The 26651-nt window shown below is 33.5% G+C and overlaps 1 protein-coding gene across 6 annotated transcripts in view; it reads right to left on the bottom strand.

Annotated features, from left to right (window-relative positions):
• The window catches only part of OXR1 (oxidation resistance 1), a 116835-nt gene that overhangs the window by 59923 nt on the left and 30261 nt on the right, over positions 1–26651 (bottom strand). For 3 of the 6 annotated variants that reach the window (XR_014018864.1, XM_081266861.1, XM_081266862.1), the window contains exons 1-2: positions 17997–18322; positions 4387–4469 (exon numbers count right to left, since the gene is read on the bottom strand). Coding sequence is in view for 5 of the 6 variants with exons in the window: in XM_081266861.1 (XP_081122987.1) it covers positions 4387–4469; positions 17997–18195 (282 nt within the window). In the remaining variant the exon portion in view is untranslated. Of the gene's footprint in view, positions 1–4386; positions 4470–9212; positions 9336–17996; positions 18325–26651 lie in introns of those variants that run through there. The other 3 variants (XM_081266863.1, XM_081266865.1, XM_081266864.1) reach the window with 3 other exon arrangements.

The following is a 26651-nucleotide window of genomic DNA, read 5'->3' as shown; positions in this document are numbered from 1 at the left end:
GTACTTTACAAAGTCATTAAAATACTATACTATTCCTTTACATAGTTTCTAAAATATATGGAAGTTCTAAAAATATAATCATTGTATTTTGGCAAAGTATACCTATATTAAAATAAAAATGCCATTTCTAATGATTTTTCTGCATATATTCTGCCATTTATATGTAAAATATTTAAATCAAACTTGATCAATCTTCTTTTGAATTAATATAATTTCATGAACATATTTAGAGAAATTATAAACAATGGAATTTTACCAATCAGACTTAAAAAACTCAACTGATCTGTCAATATATTCTATTGAAGTCCTCCTTGTGTAAGGCATTTGAAGAGAACACAACTAAGTGCAACTAAGTGGTTTTAGTCTAAAAAGAATTTATAATCTGATTGGAAAACAAGATAGATAAAAATGGTTATATTAAAGATACAGAACAATTTACAATAGAACAGCAAATGCAACTGAAAGTTTTGAGTACAGTATACTATGTACTCCAAAATTGTCCAGGAAAGGGTATAGGAAAGTTTTAAAACAAACACCTGAAGAAAGGGATACACTGTGAGAAATTGAGAGAAGTAATATAACTTTCAAAGTGAAGATGTGTAAGTTGATTCTTGAAGAAGGGGCAAGAATAAGAGAAGAGAAAAAAAATTTTAAATGAAGGTAACAGACATGGTTAGGAGGTATAAAAATATAAAGCACATTTGTGAGATATCTCCTCTTCCTCCTAAACCATCCAAAGAATCTTCATGAAGCACAGATTTTTAAAAAGGTTATTAATTAGAATTAAAACTCTTAAAAAGCACAGGATTGAAAAGGCATTTAGAATTAGGTTGAAGAAAAGTTGGAAAGTCAGAAAAAGAAGACGGTGTGTTTTAAATAATAAACATAATATTTTCATTACTAGCTTTTATAAAATGAAATTTATGCAAAATAATGATCTATCTCTGCACCCCCCATCTCATCTACACAATGAACTACTTTTATTGAAATAATATAAGTTCGTGCAACAAAGTTATTTTGTAGTAACATCTATAAGTTTACATAGGACTCTCATATAATCATAACTCTTAATCATATTACTTATTTTATCCTGACAATGTCTATAAACTAGGATAACTAAGATTAGTAAAAAAAAAACACAAATGGTTATAAAGCAAAGGAATTTGCTTACGTGGCACCTTATGATATTATGGCAACAATCTAGGATTAATGGGACAAGAGAATGGATACAGAAAAATCAATATAACACTATTGCAGATTAGTTTTAAGGTAACAAAATGTAAAGAAATAGATCAAGGTACATAATTTTCAACTAAGATTAAAGAGTTTTTAATTTATAGATTAAATGGAGTTTTTATAGTAATAGTAGTAGGACAGGAAAGGAAATGTGAATAAGCAACCGATACTGACTCTAAAAATTCCAAACTAGATAAATAACAGACTGAACAGAAATAAGAAAATCTGACATTATTCAAGGATGGAAGAAAAAAAGGTTTGCTATACTTTTTAAATATGACACGATACTAGGAAATGTAAGCACCCCAAAAATCAGGAATAGAAAAAGTCTGACCTTACTCTAAGTAGCTCATATAGTAAAGTTATTAAACTCTGCAAGTAACAAAATGAACATTAGAAAAAATGAGAAAAAACAAGGGACCACTCATATTTGGAATCAAGAAGAGATGAACAGCCAGTGATGTAGATGGAATATATAACCAAAATGATAGCAAGAATACAAGGGCAACAAAGGATAATGATAGTAAAATGTAGTACAATTAGTTTCAAGAATAAAGTAGGGTTCTAGGAAGAGAAAATAGAGACAGAAGGAGAGGATATAGCTGAAGATAACTAATGACTGACAATTTTTCTGGAATGTAAGAATGATGATTCCTTAGACTGAAGAGATACAATAAACAAAAGACAAATAAAATATGCTATATCTAAACTTATTGATGCCACTACAGAACTATAAAGACAAAGACAAAACTTTAAAGTAACCTATAAACAAAAAGATTTCTTAAAAAATAAAATAACAACAGAGTACACAATCAATTAATACTCATTGTCCAAAGACTGGCAGAAAAATAACTATCAACTTACAAATCTACAGACAGCTAAACTATGAGGAATGAGAGTACAATAAAGATTTTTTGGTATATAAACTGATTTTACAGCTTCAAGTTCTCACTGAAAGCACTTTTATAGACCCTCAGAAAGAAAAGTAAAAGTAGAAAGAATGATGAACAGGAAGCAACAAGAAAAAAAGGTCACTGTGTTTGATAATTGGAAAGGCATTTCAGTAGAAAAATATAGGAATATTAAGTTATTAAAGGAAAAAATATGTATATCATTTTTAAGTTCTACTTATAATTCCCACTGACAATGATTTTATTCTAATTTTATAACTAAACTGACACGCATATGTGTACAAATTATATATATGTGTAATGTACATATATATATATACACACACATATATGTACATATACATACACACACACATATGTAAACATACATGATTTTAACTCTAAGGTTACCTAAAGTACAGATTAATTTTATTCATACTATATACAAAAGGTTTGTAAATATATTTAAGGTAGGTCATAAAAGTAGGAGACTATAAAACAATAATCTCTTTCTTAGTTTTAGAAATATATGATTCTTTTAGAATCTGGAATATGGAAAACATAAAATGAAAAAAAAATAAAGCTCTAAACAAACACCTGTTAGCTGTTTAATATGATTTCTAGCAAATACTTGATTTTCCAAAGGCAATTTATAATGTTAGAGGAGAGGATTTTAGGTTTCAATTAACCTTCTCTACAAAAATAATGGTCTTAATTTAATTTTAATTTTACCACAGATACTCAATTACTTTGATTACAAAGAATGGTAAATTCCTAAGTTCAAAATTAACAAAAATTTTACAATTCTTCACAATCATGATTACATGTTTAGATTTTTTATACCGTATAACAATAATTTGATGTCTTAACATAAGGAATACATCAAATTATTTTATTCACTCTTACTATTTAAACTTACTCTCTTTTCCATCATGCAGGTTCAAGCATACACAATTTTAAGTTTTATAAAATGCTTTACTAGATTCCTTTTGAAAGTAGTAAATTAATTCTACCTTAAATTAACTGGTTTCTAACCTTTAAAAAGTAAACCTAATATATCTGATATTGTCAATTATATATTACATGAAAATTGAATATAACTCAAAATTTTGATAATTTGTTTATCTTTATGGATTCATGGAAAATAACCAAGAGTCATACTGTCAAGTTTCATGAAGAAACAAATGCTATATTAACATTTTAAATCACTATTTTCTTCATAATATATTAGAAAAGCATAAAATAAAATTAAGCTCAGGGGGCTGGGGCTGGGGCTCAGCATAAGCACACTTGCCCAGCATGTGTGAGGCACTGGGTTCAAATTCTCAGCACCACATATAAATAAACAAAATAAAGGTCTATCAAGAAGTAAAAGAAAAAAAATTAAAATTAAACTCAGCTAAAATAATTTCTTTACAACATGTCAAGATATCTAAATAAACAATTATTTACACTCCACCAAATAAGCAGCACACCAAACACCAAAGTCAATTTCTCACTTCAGTTTTCTATAATTGAATCACAAATGGAAAAAAAAATTTTGACAGCAGGAAGATTTGATTGTCACTTCAATAACAGAAAAAAAAAAAAACCCTCCACTTGCATAGCTAAAAAATCAAACTAAATCTATCAACTTATCTTTTAAGTATTTTTCTTAGTGGGGTGGGTAAACAGGGATTGAACTCAGGGGCACTTGGCCACTGAGCCACATCTCCAGCCCTATTTTGTATTTTATTTATTTAGAGACAGGGTCTCACTGAGTTTCTTAGTGCCTCAATGTTGCTGAGGCTGGCTTTGAACTCTCGATCCTCCTGTCTCAGCCTCTTGAGCAGCTGGGATTACAGGCATGTACCACACCACCAAGGTCTTTTAAAGCATTTTATCTGTCATTAACATTATCATTAGCACTACTGGAAACATAATGATAGTCACATTTCTAGAAAAAGCAAATATTTTCCTAAAAGTCTAACCTAATAGAATTATTAAAGCATAAGAACTTTGACTCACAGTTAAATTATCATTAATATTAAATTTAATTTGGTGGAAAGACATTTCATAGCTCATAGTAAATTTTCTTATTAAGGAAAAATAATCCTAAAAAACTTAACTATTATTATTAATAAAAGTTATCCAGAGGGAAGTACAGATTTTTTTTAAATAAGGCAATTAACAATCCTTGCCATATGTGTAGCATGAACAGAAACTGTCTTAAATAACATAATTACAAAGTTAAGTTCGTTTTTTAAAAGCAACAACTTACAGTATACTCAATAGTCCCTTTAGGTTTCTGAAAAGACATCCGTCTCCCATCTTTCTTGTCTAGGGTCTTTTTTTGGCCAGTGTCTGTAAAAAAAAAGAAAAAAATGAGGCAAAAGTCCTATTAAGTTCATTTTCCTTTCAGAGTAATGTAAAGAAGTGCTGAATAGAACTCACTGGGCAGATATCTAATTCACAAATAATACAGCTTGCTCCCTGGGACTCCCTGCTCTGGAGAAAAAAAATGACTGTAAAAAAAAAAAAAAAAAAGGAAATGACCAATACAAACCACTATAGTAATTAGAAGTCAATTCAAAACATAAATAACTGTAAACAGAAAAATTTATTAAGTTATTAAACACTAGATTATGGGTCATTATTTCTACATTATAATAAGATAATTTGAAAGACATTTTAAAAATATATTTGAAGATATATACATGTATATGCTTATGTATTTGTGTAATTTGTGTATGTGTATATATACAAGTCTTCTCTAAATACAATCTTCTCTAAAATACAATAATATTGTTATCTTCCTTACTTACACAGTGAAGTAAATTAAGGTTTGCTTTCATACATGAACATTTCGCGTATTTAATTTCAGTTTATGTATCAATTATTTTTCATTTGCTTATCATGACATTTCATTTGAATATTTCCTTATCATTAACATTAAGCAAACTTGTTTCAGTTTAAACTTTATACTAGGCTTAACCTTATCTATACTTCAATGATTTATTAATTCTACTCTTAACTAAACACTTAAAAATGAATAAAATGGAAATTTCTAAAATGCTAATTTGAAAACTCAAAATAGTAAACAGAAAAGAATGCTACATTTACCTAAGATTAAAAACTAGAGTTTTCAAAGACAAATTAGTTCCACCTGAGCTAGTTCTAATCTAGAGAAATGTATGTTTTACAGTTCTCCCTCTATCCAAACTTGACTGATATTTGAACCATACTAGTTTATTTACATGTATGTAAGTAGCCCAGTTGCTGGGTGAATAGTTTTAATGAAACATATTAATAATAACAACAAAGTCTGAACCCCACAAAATCCAGTTAGCTCTTTAATGCTTAAGAATACTGTCCTAAAACCTTCCTGATCACTCAGGATAATCCAAGCCTCATTATTATTTACTCAGTATCTTTACATCCTACACAGCATCTGGAACAGTTTTTGAAATTATTATCTGTTTTTAATCTCTTCCACTAAACTGTAACCTTCAAAACACTGCCTTTGTTCTACATTTCCTCCTCAGTGCTTAACAATGGGCCTAACATGGCAAACATCTAATTTGAATGAACTGAAGCAACAACTTGATCTGTACCTAGAATTATAAGAATTCTTGTTTTAAAAAAAATTGATTACATTTCCCATAAATAAAAGTAGACAGTTACAGTTCATATATTACAACTGCAGTGAAAATGTGTTTATATACACACATATACAAATTCAATTTTTATGTTCTATAAATTTATTCTTAAAATTTGAAGAGAAAAAAAGATAAGAACTTAGGTGAAAAAAATGGGGCCAAATATATAGTCAGAGAATTCACAAAAGGTCACAAAAATGGCCCTTAAACTTACAAGATATTTAATTTCACTCAAAATTTGAGAAATACAAATTTAAATTGCAAGATATTTCTCCCCTATCAGTATGGTAAATATTCACACACTACTTGGCTGTAAAAAAACAATAATTCTTCCATATTTCTAATTTTAATGCAAAATGCTACAATTGTAATGAAGAAGAATGTTATTTTTGCTCATCAGAAAATTTAAATCTTTTCTATGTTGAATAGCTTATACTTAAATTTGCTTCTCTGGGAAAATAAAACTATTTTAAATTAAGTTTAAATAGTATTTTATTACTGTATTTTCAAAAATGGCAGAGGAGTCAAAACCATTTTATTTTCCAATTTAAGTTTCTCTTAGCAATGCAAAATACAATTACAGATGACTTTTCACTAATAATGTAACTCTCCTTATCTCATTTTTAGCAATTATCAATAGTCTACATTTATTTTGAATAACCCTTATTTGAAATTATTGGGACCAGAAATTAATTCAAAAATCAGATTTTGAATTATACTGGATTTAGGGATATTTATGTAGAAGATCAAAAAGTTTCAAATTTTGGAGCAGTTCAGACTTTGGTTTTTTGGATTAGGAACACTCCAACTTTAGAAGCTTTTGAACCCGTGTTTCATAATCTACCAAGGTTAATTACACATTTAATCACAAGAAAATTGCAATTACTCTAATTTTCAAGAGCTCACCATGGAATGCCATTCAGGGAAAGAAAATAAATTAATATAATAATCTCAGAGTTTAAAGTTTGAAAACAAACTGAAATATTTCATAATTTAAAACTATAAAACATTTTGTAACAATTTTATCTATTATAAAAATAGTTCCAAGTATTAATTATCAATATTAGGTTTTTAATAAACATAAATGCCAGAACAAAATTAACTGTTCACCTTTGTCTATCAAAAAACAATACAATCAGAATCACAGTATCTGAGTGATCACCATTGTTACATAAGTACAGTCTCTTCCTGAGTAACTTCAAAGTATCCTTTAAAGACAACTGTCAGCAAATATGAGTCTGGTTGGGAGCATGGAGAGGAAGAGCCCTATTCTTCCTCACAAAATTTATTGCAGTTTAGAAATACATACTCACCGTGGTCTATTTAATAATAAAATGCAGATGATGTTTACCAACTGTCTACTACACGCCAAGCACTTTTGTAGTACTTCACATATATTATCTCTAATTCATTGACCCTATGAAATACGTATCATTATTATCTCCATTTTATAACTGGGGAAATTGAGACAGAGAAATTAACAGCAACTATACAACAACAGCAACAACAAAAAATAGTGATGGAATTCAAACTCAAGTCAATTCAGTCTGAAATAACTGTTCTGCTATTTAAAACTACTCACTAGATTATCAGCATCATGAGGGCAGAAGACACACTTGTTAGTTACACCAATACAGACAAGTGGTTCTCAACCACAGATGTTTGCCTTCCCTGACCCCCAGAAACAGCAGGCAAAGCTTGGAGACTTCTGCTTACTCAAATTGTGGGCATGTTACTGTTACCTAATGTACAGAAGTCATGGCTATGCTAAAAGTTTTGTAATGCACAGGACAATCTCCCACAACAAAGATTTATCAGTCACAAAATGTAAATACTACAGAGGCTGAGAAAGCCTGTTGCATACCCAGCACATAGTATTAGGCATGGCATACTACTGGTGTTCAATAAATATTTGATAAAATGAATAAATAAGACTTTCCCTTGATATAGTGGAAAGATAAAGGGAGTTAGATTTTATCTGTGTTACCAAAAGCCAAAACCTTAATTATGTAATGCATATGTTCTCTTCTACAATGAATACTACAAGTTTTGACACGGTCTTCTAACATGTGAACCCTAAATATTTTCTGACTTCTATTCTAAATTTCATTCAACCAAGTGCTATTTAGATAGTACTGATTAATTTGCCAATGATAATTTAAAAATTTTATCTTTTGTTACTGATTTCTAGATAAATTATTAGGTGGCAAAATAAAATATTCAAAAGAAATTCAAACTTTTGAAAAAACGTTGTAACTTGCTTTATGACTATATGTAAATTTAGCAAAAGTTTAAAAAAACCACATATACAACCCTGTTGGATGTAGTGTTTTTTTGTCAGTGTCCCTATGCAGAAGGTCAAGTTTGCTACTCTGTTGTTCAAAACCTCAATATCTGCATTGAGTTATTTTTGTGTGCTTTTTCTGATGGATACTGTTAAAATCTCCTGCTATGACTATGAGTTCTTTAATTCTTCATGTCTCTTCTACATTGCTTTCTGCATTTTGAGACCATATTGTTGGGTTCATGAGATTATATCTTTCTGGAAAATTGAATATTTTCTCAGAATTTTTAACTTAAGGCTGGATTTGTCTAATGTTAATATACCAACTTTCTTTTCATTAGCTTTTGCCTTTATTTTCCAATCTCAATCTTTCTGAATCTGTATGCTTTTGATATATCTCTAAGTAGGTTCTTTTTATTTCTATTTGTTCTGTTAATCTTCTCTCCTTTCTTGTATTCATTGGATTAGCATTTGTTAATTTTTCATTTTCCTACCATTAATCTGGAAGTTACATATTTCCAAGCCTGGAAATCAACAATTAAATAATTCTTTTAGTGGTCATTCCAGAGATTACAGCTTGGATTACAGCTTGGATTACAGCTTGGATTACTAACATATAAATTAGAGTTTAATATTAAGTAGTAATTTTGTTTTCCTTTCACTGTGTTACTACCAAGATTTACATGCAATATTTTGTTATGTACCTTTATTACATGTGTATATAAAATCATAAGAAATTATAACATTTTTAAACATTCAACATTTAGTTTTTATCCTCATAGCTATCACCTTTATTGCACCTCTCGGTAATTTCATAGGTCACAGTATTCTAGGATGGCAAGTACTTTTAAGACTTTAAAGATAAAAATCAGTTGCGACTGTTTCTGGTGGAAAATCAATATCAATCTTAATACTAAATCATTAAAGATTTGGGATTATTTATTTGAATTGACTTTAAGATTTTATTGTTGTTGTTGTTGTTGGTCTTTAGTGTGGTTTCTACCAGTGGCTCATAGGGATTTTTGAATCTGTGAAATAAAGTCTTTCTTCCGTTGGAGTTTTCAGTCATTCTCTCGTTAATGTTTCTATACCATTCTTTCTTCTCCTTCAGGGATTCAAAACTCCTATGTTATAAGTCCTCATTAAATCTTTTATTGAGCTTACCCTCTCCTCTATTTTCCATTCTTTTGTCCTCTGTTTATTCTGGATATTTTCCTCCAACTTATCTTCTAATTCATTAATTCTTCTGTGTTGTCTAGATTGCTCTTAAATCCATCCACAAAAGTCCTAATTTGGGGAATTATATTTTTCAGTTATAAAATAGGCATTTTTCTTTTTTTATAGTTTATAATATTCTCAATTAGCTGAAAATTCTCAACAGAGCCATACTAAATCCAATAACTATATCTAAAGTTCCTATAGGGCTGATTCTAGTCTCTGCTGTTTCTTATATCTTGTTTCACCATGTACCTAATTAGAGTTTGTGTGCTGAATACTAAATCTGCAAAATTTTCTATAGAAATAATTTGATATACAGAGCTATATTTTTCCAGAGTATTAATGTTTGTGTCTATCAAGTACTCGAGGATATTAGCAATACCAGATTTTTTTAATGAAATTGTAAAAATTTTGATGAAGCTAAATATTATCCCACCACAAGAGCCTATCTACTTTGGTTACAATCTTTTTTTTTTTTTTTTTTTTTTTTTGGTGCTGGGGATCAAACCAAGGGCCTTTTGTGTTCTAGGAACATAATTCTACCAGTGTATCTCCAGACTTTACTCTTGATTTAAAAATCTTTCACCAAATGCTAAAAGATTTGGGGTTCAAAGTACAAGAGATTCTTCCCTCTTCCCTATAGTGGGCCTTGCACTAAAACTCTTTTCTGGAATCAATGCTTTTGAAAGAAAGAAAAAAGAAAACCTCAAAGACAGGTGCCTTCTCTTTAGACCACTGTGTCTTCATTCAGACCCTAACCTAGTCATACCAGTTAACATTCTGATAATATCCTTCATAGAATTTGCTTTATTTTGGCCCAGTGTTTTGTTCTCAGGGGGGTTGTCTGAATTATCTAGCATGCTATTACCAAGCTCAGAAGTCCTCAAAAATTTAAAGCAGAAAATTAACAAAGCAGTATCTGACCTTTAAAAAGATCATTTTGATAATAGAATGGGAAAGTAAAACTGGAGGATGAGAGCAAGCCTGGAAATCAACAATTAAACTAATATGAGATCTAGTTTCCATGTACTTAAAAATTCTTATTATAATTGAACATTATAATTTCGGTAGTAGCTACTGAAAAAAAGTTTGATGATTTTTTTAAAAATATGGATTGTATATTTTATAATATAGAATCATTTCAAATAATATAAATACTTTAAAACTATATTCTGAACTAAAAAAGATATACTGATTATAGCTTTTCTGATTAACTGATCCTCTCTATCATGAGGTACTGGAGGAAAAATGTCTGTACTTTGGACTCTTCACTCTCTATTGACTCCTTATTCATAAAGGAAACAAAACAAAAGCCTTCAATTTTCTTTCAACTCTGTACCCATCCTCTCTAAAATGTTACCCCATCTGTTTCTTTTAATAGTTGAACTTTTGAAAGTACAAATCTTTCAGTGTCCTTGCTCCATCTTTTACTGATTCCACAATGCGCTGAAATCACTTCTCTGTTCCCCAGAGTTCACTACGTGTGCTTTGGAACAAATAAGTTATTTATTTGATATTTTTTTCTTTTGGAGAAGGGGGTGCTGGGGTTGAATGGAGCAACGTCTCTCTTATTTTGAGAGGGAGTCTCACTAAATCACCTGGAGCCTCCCTAAGTTGCTGAGGCTGGCTTTGAACTTGTAATCCTCCTGCCTCAGTCTCCTGATTGGCTGGAATTATAGGTGTGCACCATTGTGGCCCGCCTGATGGATTTATTTTTTTCTTCTAATTTCATTTTACTTAAACTCTGTGAAGCTTCCAACCAATTCCTTCTGCATGCATCTCTATACCTTTATTTGGAAACATTACACCTCTCTTTGTCTCCTACTTACTAATATCCACCTTTCAGCATCCTTTTTTCCTCCATCCAACCCTTAAATTAACATTTAAGGGCCACCAAGGGCTTTTTGGCAGCCCTAATCTAAGAGAAAGTGCCATGATATAAAAGTCTATATAAAAGCCTTACTACTTAAAAGTATATTCCAGGAACCAGCAGCATTGCATCAGCTAGGAGCCTGCTGTGAATGCAGGATCTCAGGTTCTTTATCAGACCAGCTGATTTGTGATTGATTTGTATGCACAATGAATTTGAGAAATACCGTAAAAGAGATTTTGAAGGAATCATACTGTTGATTGGATAATTGACAAAATAAATGTTATTTACTAAAAACTTCCTACTTAATGACAGCTAATACTAACATTTTTCAAATCTCTGTCAAACTAATATAATTGTTTCTAAGCAAATTTTCTAAATTAGTCATTGTGATAGACTATATTTTATGGTTATGTTGTATTTCTCCCTGTGGAGAAATATAAAATACACCTCATCATTCCACTGATTTTACACATATCTATATGACTTGCTTTGCCACTGGAATAAGAACAGAAATGGTATGAGTGTTCCAACGAGAACTGTATAGAGATGACAATAAATTTGTTTTCTTTTCACTCTATCTCAAGACCAGAGATGTTCTACAAAGGGGTTGCTCCATCAACATGAAATCTAGAGGAAAAATGTAATTCCTAAAAGATTATTGCCCATATACACATATGTGGCAGGCACACAAGTCTGACTATTCCCATTTCTGTTCCTGGTTAAATTATTGTTCTTTGAATATATAAGAATTATTTCAATAATTCGTGTATAAAAACCAAATTACTTTCCAGAGCGAAAAAGAAAACAGTCTTTCTTGCATGAGAACACTTTACTGAAACCACAAGAGTTAAAGTATGTCAATTGTATCAAAATATGGGCTCAAGATGCTGAAAGTGTCATTAAGAAATACAGAACAGAAAAAATTTAATTATAAAAATAAAGCTGAAAAAATTTTTTACAAACATGAAAATGTAAACATAATATAATGAGAAATATCAGGATGTGAGGAAAAAATGGGAGATGAAATTGCTAATCTCATATCAAATCATGTTTACTACAGCCCACCTAAAACTAAAAAAAAAAAAAAAAAGATCTGTTGATGTTTTTAACAGGTTACCAACCTGTTAATGTTTTTTTCTGAGAATCAACCTAACTTCATAGATGTACTTTGAGAAATTAATTTCTCATGATAATGAAGTATGATCTTTCATTCTGTTACTTCCTCCTTGTATTCATTCATCCTTGCTATAGTTATATACACATAGAGGGGATCCCAGTAGTAACAGCTACCCTAATATTAATTATTTCTCTGGATGACTAAATTTAAGGTGATTTATAGTTTAATCTTCACAAGAACTCCTTTATAGATAGTATGCATCCATTTTACTACACAAAAGAAAAAAAAAAGAAAAAGGCTTTTTTGTCTGTACACTTCCATGTAAAATCCAATTTTAGCAAGAACCTTCTAAATCAGTTTAACTGGAATACCCTCTACCTCCAGATATCTGATCACCTTCCACAGAAGATCAGGAATCTCATCCTTCTCTGCACCCCAGAGGTGAAGTCTGATTATCCTGTTTTTTTTTTTTTTCCAACAAGAATTCCCTTTACTCCTGTTATTACTTACCTCTTCGTAATTTTCCATCCACCTACTCCCACCTTACCTCTTGGCTATAAATTCCTTCTTGCCCATACTATATTTGAAATTAGGCCCAATTTCTCTCCCCCATTGTGAAATTCTACAACCACAGCCCATATACCTATGGCAACAGTCCTAAAATCTCTTATCATGCTTTAATAAATGTTATTAAATAACTTTTCCTTTGAATCCAGAATCCAAATTCCTCAATTCAGTTCCTTATTTGTACTAGCCACATTTGATGTCATATACTACTAAATATCACAGATACAAAAACATTTCCATCATTGAAAATTTTTAGTACTATTTCAGAAAATACAAACTCCAGAGCCTTGACTATAAAATTGAAAATTTATACTTAAATTAAAACCCTATCCCTCAGTTCAGACTATGAAATAACTGCACATTTGGATGATATTGTCCCCATACAAAACTGCCATTACTAACTATTATTTTGGAGTTATACCACTAACCTAAATTTAAGAATAGTGTTTAAAAAATAGCTTTCTGAAATTGCAATCTGCACATACTAAAGTGATAAGGTTTTATATTTGTTTTTTTGCTATATTATAGAGTACCATGAGAAAATTTTTCTCTTTATTCTTAGTTTGTGGATAGCTGTGTTTCTCCTGCCTGCCTAAGTAACAAGTTTATCTTTATATTAGGGCCAATGTTATTTATGTCTAGTCACATTTCCCTCTTTTACTGATTGCAAGAAAACAAGAGTAAATTTTGGGGCTTTCTCCAACATTTGTCTGCACTTAAAAACATGTTCCTTTTTTGTATTAGTAGCACTCATTGAATAAAATTTATTAAGAATTTCTTAATATAAGTTAACAGGTGACTATGAAAGGACCTTTCAGAGTAGTCCCTTCTCTACCTTATAGACAGTTTCACTTTCCATAGCTTCAGCTACTCCCCCAGTTAATTACATTTCAAACAATATTAAGTGAAAAATTCGAGAAATAAAAAGTGTTAAAACTTCACGTTGTTCCAAGCAGCATGATAAAACTCATGTCATCCTGTTCTATCCCGTAACAGATATATTCCCTTTGTCCAATGTATCTACTCTATACATTACTCATCCACTGATCACTTAGTAGTCATTTAAGTCATCTCAATTGTCATGGTACTGCAGTTCTGTGTTTAAGTAACCTTTATTTTATTTAATAAAGGCTCCAAAGTTCAAGAGCAGCCAAAGAGAATGTTGACTATTATCAGAAGTCCATGTCTTGGTTTACTTATTGTCCATTATTATCAAAAGTGAATTGTTAAGAAGAATATCAACCTCAGGCTTCTCCTTCAGGTATATACACATTCAGTATATAGAACTTTTGTGCTATAATATGAAAAAAAGAACCCATTACATAATTTCTTAATGAGTTTGAAATTTAAAGTCAATAAAATATAATTTGTTTTGTTCCTAGATTAAGCTTCTTGAAGGCTACCTTTTAAATTCAGCTCTATATACCTTTACAGTCACAAATACTAAATAATTTAAAAAAATATATTTTATCAAAGTAAGAGGCAGGGAAAATACCCAGGTAAAAAGAAACCTACTTAAAATTCTAACTCACAAAATAGAAGCATCAGGGATAACTGATTTAAGAAAAAGTATTAAAGCTTTTCCCTGAGATGCAAAATAATTCAAGTGATAAAATTTTAACGTCCCTATTTTACTTCATTCTTCATAAACTCTATTTATACACATAGACACACAACACTCATCAATGTGTTATGTAGCAGCAGGTTTAGATGACCAATTTAATCAACAATTTGCAACTAAAATCTTGTGATTGGTAATAAAAATGCTTAAGGCCTACATTCAAAGTTAAAACAACTGCTGACTACTAAGGTCAGCACTTGTACACAGAATAGCAATCTTAGCAGAATTGGTCTCATTACTACTTCCATGATGCTATCCACTACTATACTTTCCCACCAAGGGGCAAAGGAAGACTAGATTGGAAAAATAGACTCCTTCCCTTCTCACATCCCAACATCAAAGGAGTTCTTCATTAGGACAGGGTGGGCAGGAATTTTTAAGAGTTAGACAACACCTCTCCTCTACTTCAAACCTAAACAGAAATGGAAATTAGTAGGGAGATAGGTTTTAAATTGAATATGAGACTTAATTTTTAAAATAAAGTGACTAAGAAATGACTGAAAGGAGCTGTTTAAACTGCTAAATATAAATCAAAAGAAAATTTAAACAGGGCTGAACTATGTTTAAACGATTCTGTCACCAACTGAGAAAATAGGTTGACATAACAATAGTTTTGATAAAAGCTGTTTCATGTTCATATTATATAAAATTCTAAATGAATCTATTGATCTTTATTTATTTATTAAAATATGATCTAGTAAAGTGAATACCTTTAAAGACTACGCAATGTGTGCTATGGTCCCATCCCAAACAGGAATACTACAGAACTGAAACAATTTTTTTAAATCAAATACTAATATAAGCAGGAAGAAGCATTTTTAAATGTTTTCTTTGCAATTGTTAATAAGACCAATGGTGTGACAATCTCCTTAATATGTCCAAGTCTCAGTTATGGTTTTCCTAAGGGGGCTATAATGTTGGAGTGAACAAACACTAAAAGCAAAAGCAGCCATCATGGACAGGAATAAGGTGGCAATACTAATAGTCCAGTAAGTAGGTTGTTTATAGAATTTCAGAAGCACTAACCAGTATTATCTGCTCTCCCCTTAGTCTGTCAATGTGAAAACTATTGTATCAACATCATTACTGAAGATTAAATGGTGAGGGACAAGATCATGAGCAACAAAAATGGGGCCTTGGAATGCAGCCAAACTACAAGTGAGAAAGTTTTTGTAAAAGAAATACTAAGAACTTTTTCAAGAATTTAAGGAAGAATGTCAGCAGGTAATTTAAGCAGTTGTTAAATATATATCTACACACACACACACAGAAATAAAGGTAGCCACAAAATATAGGGCAAAAGGATATCCTTCAAATAAACTGACCCGTACTCAAAAGGACACAAATGCAAAAATCAACCCAAGAGCCACAACCCATCTGGCATGCAGCTCCAAAGAATAGAATTCTCATTTAAGCAAAGGGTGGCTAGAAATTTAAAAAGAACCGTTTATTTTTTACTTGTATATATTCATGCTGCTTCTCTCAAGTCAGAGAAACTTAGGGAAGCCAAACTTAGTCTAAACACTGCAAAGGATGATCAAGTGATTGCTAGAACACTTATTCTTTGAACTGTCTTCAGAAGGCAGTATCTTAATTTTAGTTTTTACCACTAAATGCTATTTTCCAGCTTTATCACCCATCATCTTCACTAGTTCCACTCCAAATAAAAAAAGTTCTAGAACTGGAAATTCAGATCATCCAATCCAACCTGTTTACAGGAAACAAGACAATATAGACCCAAAAGGAATAAGTAACTTGCCAAATTCTTTCAAGAAGTTAATACTAGCTTACCTGCCCAGTTGACTGTGGTCATACTTCTGTGACATCATAAGGCCTCTCTAACTTATCAGACATTTGGAGGCACCAAGAGTTTTTTTCAAATGTACAATGAATTAATAAAGCAGCTTCAATAGAATAATTTTGGCTTTTAAAGTTGCAATCAAGAAAAATATCAGACATAGAGGCATGCTCAATACATGTTTATGAACAAAAGATCTGGATGTAGATTAGATATTTGAGCATATTTATTAATATATTAATTTTACTGCTTTCTAGTTGTTACCTTACATATTTCTGAATTCTCCATCCACCTAGAAGCTGCTTATACATCAACTGTTAGGAAACTGAAAACTCTTTTAAAAAATTATTTATTTGAACACTTGAAATTTCTGTAACTTCACAGGGCCTGATGTTGCATGCCTGTAATTCCAGATACTAGAGAGGCTGAGGCAGGAGGATCATAAGTTTGAGGCCAGTCTCAGTTATTTAGCAAGGCCCTAAATAATTTAGTGAAATCCTGTCTCTAAATAAAAAATAAAAAAGGCTGGGGATGTAACTCAGTGGTAAAGGGCCCCTGGGCTCAAAGCCCATTACCAAAAGAATAAAAACTAAAGATAAAAAAAAAATTCTGTACCTCATCCCTGTTCTCACCTTTGAAAGGATTCTGCATCTGTCCAAAGCCCTTAGAAGCAGACAATATTTTCCCCTATTTTTGCTTTCTAATTCCATAAGCAGGAATTCTATTAAGAAAATATTATATGTAAAGTGAAGGAAAATTATTTAAAGGAGCTATGCTAAAATAGATTTGAATACTGCACTAACTCCAAAGCTTAAATTACATACCTACACACACAGATCAATGGATATTCTCAGTGTTTCACTACTTTGAAATTACTTTCAGGAGAAGGGATAATTTTATATATTTTGCGCTTTCCTGTATTTTTTTCTAAACTCTCTAATGCTCATATATTTACTCTCATAACCCCTAAATACATATTAAAACAAGTAACAAAAATAAAATATAAATGACTAGGTCTGACACCTTTAAAGGAAGCGAATGACAGTGAAAAGATATGATCATGGGTATTTTGCCTAATACCCCTTTAGCAGCACTTTAAAAAATTCTGTAAGATGTCAATATCTTGCTATTGATATTTTTAAAGAATAGGACAAGGTCACTATGATGAAAGAACACTAACACAATGCTCAACTGGGAAAAAGTTTCAAAGTTCTACCACCCCAAGATAACACGCAGTCTTTCTAAGTACGAGATGCAAAAATCAATCAGGCTCCGGTGCAAGTGAAGCATTTTCTATCACGAAGTAGTATTTGCTTCTTATTTTATGTCAGGAAGTGAATGCTAACAGTTGGCAAATATCAAATAAAAGGAGAGACGCAAGCCAAAAGAAAAGCAGAGGCGGCGTTCTATAAGTCTCTAAAACCACGACGGTCATAATTGGTTCAATATTCACGTCCCACTGGGAGGTAAAATGGATCAGACCCTTGAAATACTTGGCGGGGTAAAGTCAGTCCAGTCTAGGTGAGGAAAGCAGGAAGAGCCGGACAGGAAGAGCTACGCAGTCGAAAGTCTTCAGTCCCCAGACTGAACCAGTCCTTCCTTCCTCACCCCACCCGCAGCTAGCCCCGCCGCGTCGCCGGCCCCGGGTCCCGGCACACCTGCGGTCGCCAGGCCGTGTACCCCGCCGCTACCGCTGCCTCCCCCAGCCCTCAGCCCGCGTCGGCCGTGCGGGAGGCGAAGGAAGGTGGGCTCACCAGGTCCCTCCGGGCTGGACGGCGCCGGGGGCCGGTGCGGCGGGGACCGGCAACCCGGGTCCCCCTGGGCGGGCTCCCTCAGGTAATCCTCGAAGCGCACCTGCCGGGCTTCGCCGCCACCCCCGAACCCCCACAGGCGGTTGGCCGTGCCCCGCAGAAGGCGCCCGCTCTTCCCCGTGAACGTGGTCAGGTAGTCCATGCCGTCGCGGGGCAGGCCGCGGGGCAGGGACCGCGGAGGTGGACGACTTCTGCGGCAGCAGTAGCAGCCACCACCGGCGTGCCTGCCCTGCCGACCCGACCGGGGCGCGGTGGCTCCGCGCGCCTCTCAGGGGGCGGGGCGGGGCGGGGGAGGGGGCGTCCCGCCTCGCGCCCGGGAGCGGACCATCGGGAAACTGCGGATCGGGGGGACAGAGATAAACAAAAGTTTTTAGAAAGTTCTTATTGAGGTTTATAAAGGCTGAGACAAACACAACTAGATTACAAAATAGGCACATTCTTAACGGAACATATTAAGGTCAGAAACCTGGTGGTTTTTAAGGAAGCTGGACAGGTCCCATCTGCTGTTCCCCCACCCTTCCGGCTCCAGTGGAGCAAGCCTACCCTTCCCGCCCCGCCCTGTCCCGGACCGGACCGGACTTTCAGGACTGCTAGGGAGAGGGAAGGACGCCTGGCCTTCTGCCTGAGGACGAACAGGGAGACAAATGACCCAGACGAGTTTCTGCTGGAGTTACACAGAGTTCGCGAGACTAGAAGAGTTTTGCAAATAGTGTCAAAAAGTTTGTATGTGTATGTTGAGAGGAGGGGCACAATCCACATAAAACTTCTGCAGCTCACAGTTTTGTTTTAGGAGCGGAGAGATACATTTAATAATAAGACTGAAGTCGTCATGAAAATAAAGCATTAATAATCACATTTAAATTTCATTATAACACACGAACTCACATTGGAATTTGGCTTTCCGTGAGTCCAGTCCTGTAAGGCAAGGGAGCGCTTTAGTGAACACATCTGACTTATAGGGCCAAAGAGACAGACACACACACAGAGAGAGAGAGAGAGAGAGAGAGAGAGAGAGAGAGAGAGAATATCACATTTGACAGATATTTACTATTCGATTTTTTTTTTTCCTGTGAGATCTGGTTATTTTCTCACTCTCATGTCTGTTTATAGCCCTTTTAATTTTCCCACGCATTAAATAAACCCTCTTTCTTGGAATCACCAATATATTAAGGTATTTGAAGAAAATGTTTGAATTACTTAGGAAGTTGAAGAGCTAAATATTCTAATAAATGAAGTCTAGAAACTCTGGAATTGAAGCTTTACACTCACCCGAGGCCTCTACCCTCTGGTCAATTTTTTAAATCATTTTTTTCTGATCTTTTCCACCCCTCACCATTTTCCCTTTAAATTCTTATTAGGTTGGAAAACTTCCTCATTCTACCATTAGCATCTGCATTATAACTAGTTAAAAATATAAAATGTTTGGGTTGCAGCCATAGAGCACCTAATTCACAGTGTTTATGAGAAAGGGACCCAGGTATTTGCATATCTAGCAATCACCCATAGGTTCAGAAGTGTTACTTGGGGAAGAATTCTTGTTCCAAGCTTCCTTCTGTTCCTCTTAAGGACTTATCTTTTAGATGGCAACAAGGATAGAAAGTTTGTGCCCCTCCCTGCAATTTGTAATTTGATATCCTAACACCTCAACTTGAAGGTGGAGTCTTTGAGAGGTAATTAGGTCAAGAGGGTGATTACTTCATGAATGCCATGATAAGTGTATATATAAAAGGTTCCCAGGAAAGTCGCTCACTTTTCAACCATGTGAAGATACAAAGAAAAGACAGCAGGGAATAGTCCCAGAAGGGCAATAGCAGGGTCAAATGGTGGTTCCATTCCCAGCTTTCCCAGGAATCTCCAAACTGCTTTCCAAATTGGCGGCACCAATTTGCAGTCCCCCCAGCAATGTACAAGTGTACCCTTTTCTCCACATCCTCACCAGTACTTGTTGTTGTTTGACTTCATAGTGGCTGCCAATCTTACTGGAGTGAGATGGTATCTTAGGGTGGTTTTGATTTGCATTTCTCTGACTGCTAGAGATGGAGAGCATTTTTTCATGTACTTGTTGATTGATTGTATATCCTCCTCTGAGAAGTGTCTGTTCAGGTCCTTGGCCCATTTGTTGATTGGGTTATTTGTTATCTTATTGTCTAATTTTTTGAGTTCTTTGTATACTCTGCATATTAGGGCTCTATCTGAAGTGTGAGGAGTAAAAATTCGTTCCCAGGATGTAGGCTCCCTATTTACCTCTCTTATTGTTTCTTTTGCTGAGAAAAAACTTTTAAGTTTAATTAAATCCCATTTGTTGATTCTTGTTATTAACTCTTGTGCTATGGGTGTCCTATTAAGGAATTTGGAGCCCGACCCCACAATCTGTAGATCGGAGCCAACTTTTTCTTCTATCAGACGTAGAGTTTCTGATTTGATATCAAGCTCCTTGATCCATTTTGAGTTAACTTTTGTGCATGGTGAGAGAAAGGGATTCAGTTTCATTTTGTTGCATATGGATTTCCAGTTTTCCCAACACCATTTGTTGAAGATGCTATCCTTCCTCCATTGCATGCTTTTAGCCCCTTTATCAAATATAAGATAGTTGTACATGCTACAGGGATACTGCCACATCGATGTTCATAGCAGCACAATTCACAATAGCTAGACTGTGGAACCAACCCAGATGCCCTTCAATAGATGAATGGATAAAAAAAATGTGGCATCTATACACAATGGAGTACTATGCAGCAATAAAAAATGACAAAATCATAGAATTTGCAGGGAAATGGATGGCACTAGAGCAGATTATGCTTAGTGAAGCTAGCCAATCCCTAAAAAACAAATACCAAATGTCTTCTTTGATATCATGAGAGCAACTATGAACAGAGCAGGGAGGAAGAGCAGGAAGAAAAGATTAACATTAAACAGAGACATGAGATGGGAGGGAAAGGGAGAGAAAAGGGAAATTGCATGGAAATGAAGGGAGACCCTCATTGTTATACAAAATTACATATAAGAGGTTGTGAGGGGAATGGGAAAATAAACAAGGAGAGAAATGAATTACAGTAGATGGGGTAGAGAGAGAAGATGGGAGGGGAGGGGAGGGGGGATAGTAGGGGATAGGAAAGGTAGCAGAATACAACAATTACTAATAGGGCATTATGTAAAATTGTGGATGTGTCACCGACGTGATTCTGCAATCTGCATTTGGGGTAAAATTGGGGGTTCATAACCCACTTCAATCTAATGTATGAAATATGATATGTCAAGAGCTTTGTAATGTTATGTACAACCAATAAAAAAAAATTAAAAAAAAAGACAGCAGACTGTAATCCTGAGAGGTTCTTCACCACAACCTGAATTTTCTGGCACCCTGATCTCACTATAAGAATTAAAATTTTGTTATTTATAAGCCACCTATTTATGTACCTTAGTATAGCATTCTGAACTTAGCCAGGTGGTAAGTTACTCTTCCTTATTTTTGAGAATTACATTTAATCAGGAAGCATTATTATGCTCAGTACCACTTCTAAGTTCTGTGTGAGTCTTGGTAAACCATAAATATTTTTACAAATTTCAATGATTTACATCTAACACTGATTAACTAAATTGAATTTATTTTTCTAAGATATGTTTTACATCTTCATGAAATTTACTGGTTTGTGATAAACATATCCAAATGTTTGTTTTTTTTAATAAATTTTAACTTTAACAATCTTAGCAAAAACCTGCATTCTGCCAGTTTAAATACAGTAAATGAGAATTAACTCATCAATATTTTTCTGCTTCTATCTCATTGAAGACTACAACTGATAGAGAAGAAGGTATAACCTTGATGACTGAGTGCTTTATGTATATTAGTATAAACTCAGCTGAGCCCTAACATCTTTTCAAAATTCATTTGTCCATGTAGTCAGTTTTCCTTTTTTTGTTTCCTACATTTGTTGTCTGAACTGTCATCATTCTGCTGAAGTACCAAATTTATCCCTTAAACATATTTACTTTGCCATATTTACTTTACATGACCCAGAAAATCAGAGGTCATCAAATATGAACACACATTTTTCTTGCCCATCAAATATGAACACACATTTTTCTTGCCCATCAAATATGAACACACATTTTTCTTGCCCATCAAATATGAACACACATTTTTCTCTCCAATCTACATACAAGCTCCTCTCCCTATCTTGCCTTACAAAGAAGTCCTTACTCCTATCCATGTCTCTCTTCCAAATTTACTTTTGCTCTTAGTCTAGTTTACATCATCTGTGATTTGCCAACCCTATTAGTCACCTTTGTTGTATTCTTTCTCTCTCCCTCCACTGTAGATTCTATTTTATGCAACTTATATCAGCCACATAAATCCCTTTCATCTATAAAAAAATTCCTTATGTATCATACCTACTTTGGTAAACTATCCTTTGCCTCATTTTAAAAAGTTTTATTGATAAATAATTTACATACCATAAAATTCACCTGTTGAAAGTGTACAGTTAACCTTAAGTATCAAAACCTAATCTCTGAACATGTCCATCACCTTAAAAATAAACCTCTTATCTATTTGCCCTAGGCAACTACTGATCCTGTTTTCTGTCTATACATTTTCCTTTTTATGAACATTTCACATAAAAATAATCATACAATATAAGATCTTTGGAGTCTGCCTTTTTTCATTTAATGTTTCTGAGTAGTATCTGTCTTGTATCATGTATTTGAAATTCACTACTTCTTATTGCCAAGTAATATATCCCACCATATGGATGTATCATGTTTCATTTATCTGTTTGTCAATTGTTGGACATTTGGATTGCTCCTATTTATGGATATTATGAAGAATATTGTTATGAATATCTATGTGTCTAAGTTTATGTTGGCATATGTTTTATTTCACTTGGATATATATTGTTTTTTCAATATTTTGTCACTGTAAGTAGAAAAATGCATCATTTCATATCAGTATGACATACCATAAGAAGTGAGGTAGCTGGGTCAAAGACTACATACTTCAAAAAAGCAACTAGATTGTGTCAAATAGCCCTCTCTAGGATATACTACTCTTTACGTTCCCCCCCCCCATTGTGTGAAAGTATTAGTGGCAGAATCTACTCCTCTTTTCTACTTACAGTGGCAAAATACTGAAAATGCTTTAAACAGTAACTAACAAAGAAATGATTAAAATATGACATGTCTATATAATGGAAATTATTCAATCATTAAAAATAATTAGTCCTTGATGTAACTGCTTAGAGAATAATCTAGAAAATATTTTCAGGGGGAAAGTAAGATTCAGAACTGCATGTGGTATGCTACCATTTTGTAACACATATATTTTAAAAATCCACATATATAAAAGAATATTTACACACACACACACACACACACACACACACACACACACAGAAAACCAGGGCTAGGCACTGTGGCACACACATGTAATCTCAGTAACTCAAGAGGCTGAGACAAAAGGATTGTTAGTTCACAGTCAGACTCAGGAATTTAGCAAAGATCCTGTCTCAAAAAAAAATAATAAGGATTTTTTTTCAATAGACGAATGGATTAAAAAATGTGGCATTTATACACAATGGAGTATTACTCTGCACTAAAAAATGACAAATCATAGAATTTGGAGGGAAATGGATGGCATTAGAGCAGATTATGCTAAGTGAAGCTAGCCAAGCCCTAAAAAACAAATGCCAAATATCTTCTTTGATATAAGGAGAGTAACTAAGAACAGACTAGGGAAGAAGAGCACGAGAAGAAGACCAACATTAAACAATGATGAGAGGTGGGAGGGAAAGGGAGAGAGAAGGGAAATTGCATGGAAATAGAAGGAGACCCTCAGGGTTATACAAAATTATATACAAGAGGAAGTGAGGGGAAAGGGAAAAATAATACAAGGGGGAGGAATGAATTACAGTAGAGGGGGTAGAGAGAGAACAGGGGAGGGGAGGGGAGGGGGGATAGTAGAGGATAGGAAAGGCAGCAGAATACAACAGACATGAGTATGTCAATATGTAAATCAATGGAAGCGTAACTGATGTGATTCTGCAATCTGTATACGGGGTAAAAATGGGAGTTCATAACCCACTTGAATCAAAGTGTGAAATATGATATATCAAGAACTATGTAATGTTTTGAACAACCAACAATAAAAAAATTTAAAAATTAAAAAAAGCCATTAAAAAGAAAAAAAAATTAAAGAGGGCTGGGGAATATAGCTCAGAGGTAGAATGCTCCTGGATTCAATCCCTAGTGCTGCAAACAAACAAACAAAAACAGAAGCCAGTTACAATGGTTGCTTTATGAGAGAAGAAGTAGGTAACTTAGGGATAAGGAGCCTTAGTTTTCATCATGTGTATAATGTGCATGAATCATCTAGTCACAAATGGTCTTCTATTAGTTAAATAAGGGGACCTTATTTCAGTGAGCCCATTCTATCTTGTAGAAAGTTGCTAGACTATCCAATTTTGATTTGACTATTATTTAGCCATCAAAAAACATTTGAGGCTGGGAACAGTGGAGCATGCCTATAATCCCAGTGGTTCAGGAGGTCAAGGCAGGAGGATCGTGAGTTCAAAACTAGCCTCAGCAATTCAGGGAGGCCTTAATGAACTTAGAGAGACACTGTCTCTAAATAAAATATATAACGGCCTGGGAATGTTGCTCAGTGGATAAGCAACCCTGGGCTCAATTCCCAGTATCAAAAAAAAAAAAATTTTTTTTTTTTGAGATAGACTGCATTAAGAAATCATCAGTAGGAAACATGCAGTCCATTTTGCCTTTTTCTCTGAGAGTCATCCTCATATCAGGTTAGTTCACGTGAAGGTAGTTTTTACATGGCCTAGAATGCAGTGTTGCCTCATCCTTAAGCACATGAGCTGAGTTGAACTTTAGGTTCTGGCTACCCATCTTACTAGAAGTGTGATGGGAAACAACTTAGTGTCTGTTCCTCAGGCTCTTCACTTGTGAATTACAAAGAGAGATGCTGAGAAGACTTAATAAGAAAGTGCAATCAATGTACCAAAAAGAATGCATTAAGTCCTTCATAAGGTGAGCTGTAATGCTTTCTATTAAAATACCTTATTGAATTATGCCTTTAGTGTTATATTCTGACTTTTATTGAAGCTCAATGCCAGAAATAATTGTGAAAGGAACTGATATTGAAGACATTACTCATCATGCTGTTATTTAATATATCTAAGTTTAAAACAGTTTTGAGAGATATTAAGAATTCCCTGTCCAGGAAAATCCTTGTGAAAAGCTAGCACAGACCTTCATTAATCAGACAATATATGTTATCATCTTGCCTTAAGTTTCAAACACAATGACCACCTTTTATTTCAGAAAAGTAGAAGTGACTTTTTTCTTTTGCTTAAAAATTTCTAGTTTCATTGAAATTATTTTTTTACTAGACTTTTTAGTAAAAAGGACAATATGTAGCAAGATATATGCACATGGATAAACAAAACAAATGAAAAAACATCTTGTCAATAATATTTACAACATTTGGTAAAATTTTTTTTTAACTCCACTTTTTTATTTCAGACACATTTCCATAGAATTCATATCAGATCCACTTCATTCTTTTTGTAGTTTCAGAGTTGAATTTATTGTTATCCGTTGAACAAGGCTGTAATGTCAGTTGCCAGACTACTTAACTTTTAAATTCAATTACATCATATTTAGTACCCTCAAATTGTAGGAAGTAATAACTCACTGGAAAGCACCTATTATTTGGTTGGAATATAGTGCACTAGTATGTTGAATTTATTTATTTCCTTACAAAAAAGCTCCCCAAAGTGATTTAAGAAATCTTGCTTTTCTGACTTCATTTCTTAAAGGAAAACTTGTTATTTTGTTTGTGGGAATAAATTACGACAATTTTAGTACTTATTATTTAAAGTAATATCAATAACTTATTTTTAAATATGACACTTTCAAACAAGATATTCATTGCTAGAGATGTAAACTGGAGAAACACAATGTCATGGAAACTAGCAAAATGGCTCTCACTTTATTCATCTACTAGAAGAATGATATACACAGTTACCTAAAAAGAATTAGAACTAGGGGCTGGGGATGTGGCTCAGGAGGTAGCGCGCTCGCCTGGCATGTGTGCGGCCCGGGTTCAATCCTCAGCACCACATACCAACAAAGATGTTGTGTCCGCCGAGAACTAAGAAATAAATATTAAAAAAAAATTCTCTCTCTCTCTCTCTCTCTCTCTCTCTCTCTCTCTCTCTCTCTCTTCTCTCACTCTCTCTTTAAAAAAAAAAAGAATTAGAACTAGATTTCCAAACAGATGAATTAAATTATTCATATTTTAAAAGAGTTATTCTCTGATTTGTTAGTTTGCACTGGCTAACACTGAAATACAGTTTAATATTCACATTTTGTTCATTCCTCAACTCCTATCTCTAGCGGTCACACTATATTGCCAAATTCTCCAAATTTGTGCTCACTTCTTTTTGTAAAGATGACATCAAATGACTTTGCTATTAATAACCATTTCCTGGCATGCTTCCTGGCCCCTGAAATTATTAAGAGTAACTGTAACATTGTAGTCATTACTTTTTGAAAATACCTTTCAATGCAGATAAAATTATT

This window comes from Spermophilus citellus, assembly GCF_964194105.1.
Source record: "Spermophilus citellus genome assembly, chromosome: 14".
Taxonomy (NCBI): domain Eukaryota; kingdom Metazoa; phylum Chordata; class Mammalia; order Rodentia; family Sciuridae; genus Spermophilus; species Spermophilus citellus.
This window is presented reverse-complemented; position numbering and strand designations above follow the sequence as displayed.